Source organism: Sorghum bicolor, chromosome 1 (genome assembly GCF_000003195.3).
Source record: "Sorghum bicolor cultivar BTx623 chromosome 1, Sorghum_bicolor_NCBIv3, whole genome shotgun sequence".
NCBI lineage: Eukaryota > Viridiplantae > Streptophyta > Magnoliopsida > Poales > Poaceae > Sorghum > Sorghum bicolor.
Window position 1 is genome coordinate 58,036,802 of NC_012870.2, and position 7,063 is coordinate 58,043,864.

General features: G+C 47.3%; 2 protein-coding genes across 2 annotated transcripts; one reads left to right on the forward strand and one right to left on the reverse strand.

The window, feature by feature from the left end:
- LOC8058083 (metalloendoproteinase 1-MMP) lies at positions 2,065-4,302 on the forward strand. Its single transcript, XM_002464893.2, has one exon. The coding sequence runs from the start codon at positions 2,918-2,920 to the stop codon at positions 4,031-4,033; it is 1,116 nt and encodes a 371-aa protein (XP_002464938.1). The 5' UTR covers positions 2,065-2,917; the 3' UTR covers positions 4,034-4,302.
- Positions 4,239-6,634, reverse strand: LOC8058084. Its single transcript, XM_002467451.2, has 2 exons — positions 6,385-6,634; positions 4,239-4,769 (listed from the first exon to the last, which is right to left on the reverse strand). Exons 1-2 carry the CDS (start codon positions 6,406-6,408, stop codon positions 4,479-4,481), a joined length of 315 nt encoding a protein of 104 aa, XP_002467496.2. The 5' UTR covers positions 6,409-6,634; the 3' UTR covers positions 4,239-4,478.

The following is a 7,063-nucleotide window of genomic DNA, read 5'->3' on the forward strand; positions in this document are numbered from 1 at the left end:
AAACAATGCAGCCAATACAGCCCGAGTATATAAAATTCCAAGCTCGAGCTGCTAATTGGCAAAGAAGAAATCAATAAGCCACTGGCCTATAGGAAAAGCACAACGACATGCTACTATGACCTGCTGAACCAAGTCTGAACTTCACAAAGACTAAAAAACTGAAGCACTAAACAGATATACTAAATCTAAAACAACTAAAGTTTTATAACTGAAAGCACCAAACAGTGTTACTGAAACTGAAAGAAAAAACTCAACATGTCAATGAACCTGAAGCTAAAGTCTAGAAACTTTGAAACCTGAACTCAACTGATAAACTAAACTAAAAAACTAAGAAATCGATTAAAACTTAAAGTGAATATAAAATTAATGACACTAAAGTTATTGAAATAATTTATCAATGAACGGTGGTTATTAGGCTTCATGGATTACATGCAGCCGTCTTCGTTCATGGATTTGCACACATGAATCACGTACTCGTGTATGCATGCTGACCATTCCTAGGAGAACACTAGTACCAGAATTATTAGCCTTTTGTAATGTTGATGTTGTTCGTTCTAGAGTTAAAGGCTCCACTAGTAGCTAGCATCGGATGTGCCGCTGCCATTGTTATCACGGTCATCAGAGTATCAAACACAAAATTAGCTCTGGTTCAAGGACTAGTAGGTGGGATGTCTGCTGAATCCCACCTCAAGCATGCATCTATTGTAGCTCACTGCCTGCTTGCTTGTCTGGGTTTGCAAGAAACTGCCACTGCTACTAGTGCCGAACTGCAGCTAGTTGCAATACTAACTACAGCTAGTTGCAATACTAACTAAGAAAATGCCACTTCTACTGAAAACGACACAATTCTCAATTTCTCATGAAGTAGCTATTTGCAAAAGCATGACTAGAGATAATAGTTGAGCATATCCAGAAAACTCAGATCTTACTGCCCAAAAATAAACAAAAATTAATAATAACCTTCAAACTAACCACACTACGAATCATAATAAACCTTTTAACACAAGACAAAAATTAGGGATCCGGCCATCAAATGTTCTGCATGATTCAGGAGAGATCATAATAGACCTAACAAAACTGGGCTGCAGGACTCAATCCCACAAAGAAAAGCCAGCCCGAGACACACACACCAAAAAAAAAAAAAAAATGGACCGATGATAGAAAAGGAAAACAGCCAACAAATAAATAGAAATCTCGTTAAAAACCACCTTATATGGACAAAAAAAACAACTCCTTTCATCAATAGTTAAAAGAACCAAGTGTATTTTTTTCTAGTTCGAGAAGATAAATCGGACTAGAACTATTGTTGATGTAGGTAGAGATTAGAGAACTTTTTCCAACATAAAACCTGGTCCTGGCACTTACTACGTGGGCCGAATTAGCAGCCAAAAAAAAGCCCGTGCCGCGCATATGCCTTCACTGCACGTCCCTGCAAATGCTATGCTGCATGAGCTGGGTCACAACTCACAAGGCGAGTGGTGACGCCTGACGGGGGCAAAGGCCTCAGCCCTCACCAGATGGTCCCCTCCTCCTCCTCCGGAGCCATCAGCCATCTTCGTGCAGAGCGCGTCCGCAACTTGGCATCCTGTTCCTAGACCAAACCGCACTCATCAACACTACTACTAGTAGTAGTGCCCAAAAGAAAATTAACCAGGAAACAGAGGTGTCAAGCAGTTGCGAGTTGCGACCGAAAGCTGGACCGGCGCAAGAGGCCACACCGAGGCCGTTTGCGCTGCGGTCCGGTGCGGGTCGCCATCAGATGGCGCGCCCCCAAGATATGGGTGGATGATATCGCGCGCACCGAGCCGAGCGGTCCGCGTCGAGACGGCGACCACCGAAAGCGTTTGCGGTCGCCGTTCTGCAGCTGACGGACGGGTCGTCGGGCAGCTGGGGCGGGGCGGCCGTTGGTTCCACAGCAACAAGGTTTCCAATTCCACCACGTCGACCTCGGTTTATATTGTTTAGTAATAAAGCTATAAACGAGCAATGAAACCAGAAACTGATCGCGTGTGTACATACATAATTGTCGCCGGAGACTATGATCGAGAGGATGATCGGTTCAAAGCTAAGCTCAATCAGCTAGTAGGGGTAGGGGACACCAATTTCTTTCACGTTTATTTACATCACACTATAAAAGAAAGTACCAGTCGACTTTTAATAACTAAGCTCAATCAGAGAGAGGGTCCTTTCGCTTTCGACTTGGCTTTCGTGTGGCAACGTCGTCATTCGACAAGCCCATCCATCCAAAATACATCCCAATATCCCATTCTTTCCCATCACAACACCACAGCCAATGACTAAATATCTGGGTCAATTCCCAAATCCGTCGCCTTTCCTCACTAAGCCATACTCGATCGTACCTGAGTTCTCGATCCCGGACGAGCCGAAGCCCAATAAACTGCACCTAAAATCATCAGCCGGTGTCCTACTTCTTGGTGCCCTCTGTTTGTTTGTCTCCGGATTAGCCGATCCGGAGCACGCCTGATCCAGCACCACGCGTCAAAACCTTCTCTGAACTCTGCTGCTGCCATGTAGGATCGAGTCGTACTAACGACACATGAAGTCGTCACAGCATCTGGTCTTCGCGGAGGGACACGCATGGTTGAACTGTGCCCCGTCGTTTACGTGTCGAAGAACGCCTCTGGAGTCCAGGAGACGACGAGGTCAGCCGGTGGCCAACCGGGGCGCCATCGCCTGACCCACTTGCCCTATCCGCCCGCCAGGGCCAGGCCAGTCTTTTTAGTTTCGTTTCGTGAGGCGAGCACGAAATTCTTTGCCGCCTCCGATCCGCGACAACTAGGCCGGCCTGGCCTGTCCTGTAACGGGAATAACCGCCCGCGCATAGGCCATAGCCTACCTCGGCAGGGCAAGCCTAACGGCCACGGCAGCCTAAGCCTAGCCTGGCTCTGATGCTGCCATGTCGCGCCGGCCTCGTATCGTATCGGTGCTGCTCCTCCTGCTTGTTGGCCCCCTCCGCATCATCTCCTGCGTCCACGTAGGGACCGCCGACGGGCCCGTGACGGCGACGGTGCACCGGCAGGACGGCGGCACCGCGTGGCGCTCCTTCCAGCAGCTGCTGGACGCCCGCCGAGGCAGCCACGTCGCGGGCCTCGCCGAGCTCAAGCGCTACCTGGCGAGGTTCGGCTACATGCCCATGCCCGGGGCGGCGGCGGCGGCGGAGCGCGAGCCGACGGACGCGTTCGACGCGCACATGGAGGCCGCCGTGCGGCGGTACCAGTCCAAGCTTAGCCTGCCGGTCACGGGGCAGCTCGACGCCACCACGCTGGACCGGATCATGGCGCCGCGCTGCGGCGTCGGCGACGACGTGCCGGTATCCCTTTCGGGATCGTCGACGGCGAGCCGGGACGGCGCGGCCGTCAGCCGGTTCACGTTCTTCAAGGGCGAGCCGCGGTGGACGCAGCCGGACCCGCTCGTGCTCTCGTACGCCATCTCGCCGACCGCCACCGTCGACTACCTGCCTGCCGAGACCGTGCGCGCGGTGTTCCGGCGCGCGTTCGCGCGGTGGGCGCGGGTCATCCCCGTGGGCTTCGTCGAGACCGACGACTACCAGGAGGCCGACATCAGGGTGGGCTTCTACGTGGGCAGCCACGGCGACGGGATCCCCTTCGACGGGCCGCTCGGCGTACTCGGCCATGCCTTCTCCCCAAAGAACGGCCGCCTCCACCTCGACGCTGCGGAACGGTGGGCGGTCGACATGGACACGGAAACGGTGCACTCGGCTGTCGACTTGGAGTCCGTGGCCACGCACGAGATTGGCCACGTCCTCGGGCTGGGGCACTCGTCGTCACCAAAGGCGGTCATGTACCCGAGCCTCAGCCCGCGGCAAAAGAAGGCGGAGCTCACCGTCGACGACATCGAGGGCGTCCAGTGGCTGTATGGGCCCAACCCGGGATTCAGTCTCAGCTCGCTCTACCAGCAGGACTCCTCCATGGGGTCGGCAAGGAGCAGTTGGCTTCCTGCCTCGGCTAGTTTAGTTTGTGCAGTCTTGGTCATGCTAGTGACGCAGTTGTAGATACACAGGTTTATAATACACAAAAAGGACAAGGACAGAAACAGAATGAAAAAAAAAAGGTTAGGTACCATGATCCTGCTACAGGAGAGAAAACCTTCTCTTCTTGTGGGTTATCTTCACATTAGTTTTTGCACACAAATTGTGTGGGAGAGACGTGTGTCTCTCTTCTTAGGTTTGTATTTGCACAGTGAAGTTGTTACAGAAATGGCCCATGTAACTGTACATAATCTTATATATCAGTCAAAAGTATGGACAAGTGTTTATATCTACACAAGATCATGCTTACTGGCACCTACTTAGACAAATATGAAATGGTCGTGTTACAGAAATGGCCCATGTAACTGTACATAATATTATATATCAGTCAAAAGTATGGACAGGTGTTTATGTCTACACAAGATTATGCTTACTGGCAGCTCTAGACAAATGTGAAATGGTGAGACTTCTACCGCGACACAGTGGTCTCAAGTGGCAAGACACTTGCTGGACCAGCTTCCTCTGCTTCAGAGGATCTCTGTGCGACAGTCTTTGACATCCCAAACATCTTCTTGATAGTCTTTGTGAAGCATGTCCTGTGTTCATCTGCAGAAGCATTGATGAACTCGTGGATGTGATCTTTCAAATCTGAGACGAATGATGAGCCAGGTACATTTTTTCGGCATGAATGCACAGCACGTTTTGAATCAAGTTGATGTGATCCTTCAGGTTCGGTGCGCCCGGACATCGTCATGAGATACTGCAAACAAAGCAAACAAATGTAAGCCATACCATGAGAAAACCGGTACTCCATCCAAACCAATTTATTTAAGGTATAAGCACGCGCATCACAATTCAAACTTTACAATTTTTAAACAGTAATAATTTGGCCTGCAATTTTTAACTATTATAGTACAACTTTGATATGGTTAGATTTGTAAGCAAATGAAGCATCCAATAATCATAAGTTTATAATTATAAACAATATAATATAAAATAAATGAATGGTCAAATTGTAACATGGTAGACCATACCATGTCAAACTACGCCTTATAAACTAGTCCGGAGAGAGTAAACAAGAGAAATTGACAGAAAAATTGTCAAACATGTAGCAATTATGTGTTCCTAAAGGAAACTGAATTTGCTTTACACAGCTAAGTGACTTGTTTAACGAAAGTAAGTTTCAGGATTTAACAGGAGCGCAATACAATCATACAAGTAAGAACATCATATAGGTACTATATCCTAACAATTAATAAGCAAAACAGCATACTTCAATCATCATGATTAGAAGTATGAAAGCTACAAGTTATATAGAAACGCTCGATTATTTGAATCAATCAACCCAAGGTTCATATAAGTCTGATTTGGACATCAGTCTGAAGTCTGAACAAGTTACTAATAACAGCATCTATGATAGGCTGTAACAAAAATTGGCATGAAGAACACAACTAAGCTGTGGACTACCTAGTTAAATATTTAGTATTGATGATCCAGAATGGGGCATCATATAATCGTTTCTCTGGAAATGTTATTTCAACATCCACTCAACAATGACAGCTCAAAGAATTTCTGGGAGCAATTGAATGGCAGTGCTAAGAAGAAACATATCAGATGAGGTGCAAACATAGTGCTAGTATCAAAAGATGCTGTCTTTCTCCTTCTTGATGCACAAAAACAGTGAAAGGGACTGGTGCAGAGAAGGATTGAAAAGCATCATGATCCCTCATTATTTGTCAATGAACATGGCACAGCATGATACTCACAGTACTATATTGAAGTTAGGACTTAGGATATCAAATCAATAGCCACAAGAATAACTAGCATAAGAAAAGAATGGCCAGTTTACTGGTATCCCTTAACTGGTCAGAGACTCTTCTGTAAACATATTTACAGATAGACAGTTAGAAGTACAAGCAAAGTATGCAACAGGGAAGCAGTGTCCGCAACAACAACCTGAAGGGCCAATTTAGGCGATTGACAAATTAGCCCATTATACACGATGTCGTCACGAAAACCACACCTAGGTGAACCTACTACCAGTTGCACAACTGAAAATATGCAACTGGCCAACGAGTTACCATGCTTTTCTATACCCACAAACCTGTCCGTTTGCATCTAGATAAAACAGAGACATTAAAATGGAACATCAAAACGAATAGTTCGTTTGCATCAGGTCCAAAAGAACACTACAAAGTCTAAATTACAGCATCTCCTCTCTTTTTTGGCGAGAAAAAACTCTTGCTTTTTGATGTCAAAACTGAACTCTTGGTTCATACTGAGTTGTGAGTTGATGTGTCAGAAAAGGAACCATCGGCAGAGTATTCCCTTCGATTGGCACAACAACACGAGTTACTGTAGGTGGGCTTACTGACCATCCACACAGGGAGTGCTGCCATTGAGGCTGCGGTGTGTGGTTGGCTAATTAGCCACCAAGGCCAAGTACAGACTTAACCATAACCTTCTACGTTTTTCCAGCACAATATGTCGGCCATGGACATCGGCACTGAACTGAAGTTAAAAGTCGCCCTCCATTACAAATCCAACAAACAACAGAGCTAGAAACTTCAATAATCAAATCTAACATATTAAGATGTACGCCAAGAGAATAAGAGGGAGAGGGGGATTTACCCAAACGAAATCCACCGGAGAAGGTGGGACGGGGTGGCGGACGACGGGACGGGGTGGCGAGGATAGCTCCGGAGCTGCGGCGGCGGCTAGGGTTATAAAGTTGGCTGTCCATAGGGAATTAGGGTTCGGTGGATTGTTTACTCGAACACTTGATGGGTCGTTCTCTTTTGGGCCGAGCCGAACTACTACTTCAATATATTGTGCTTTTGGTCCGCTAACTCGAAGGTCCAGAATTTGAAGGCCCAAATGCGGCGTAGTAGTGCCTGAACACCTGACCCAATACACTCAAACAATGGGCTGGCCATCATCATCTAGCCCGCATGTGATTTATTTGCGATTGGGGCATTGGCACAGAGAGTGCTTATCAATTTATTTTTTTCTTAGTTCATGCGTTGCAGCTAGAGAAAAAACTATAAAACATTT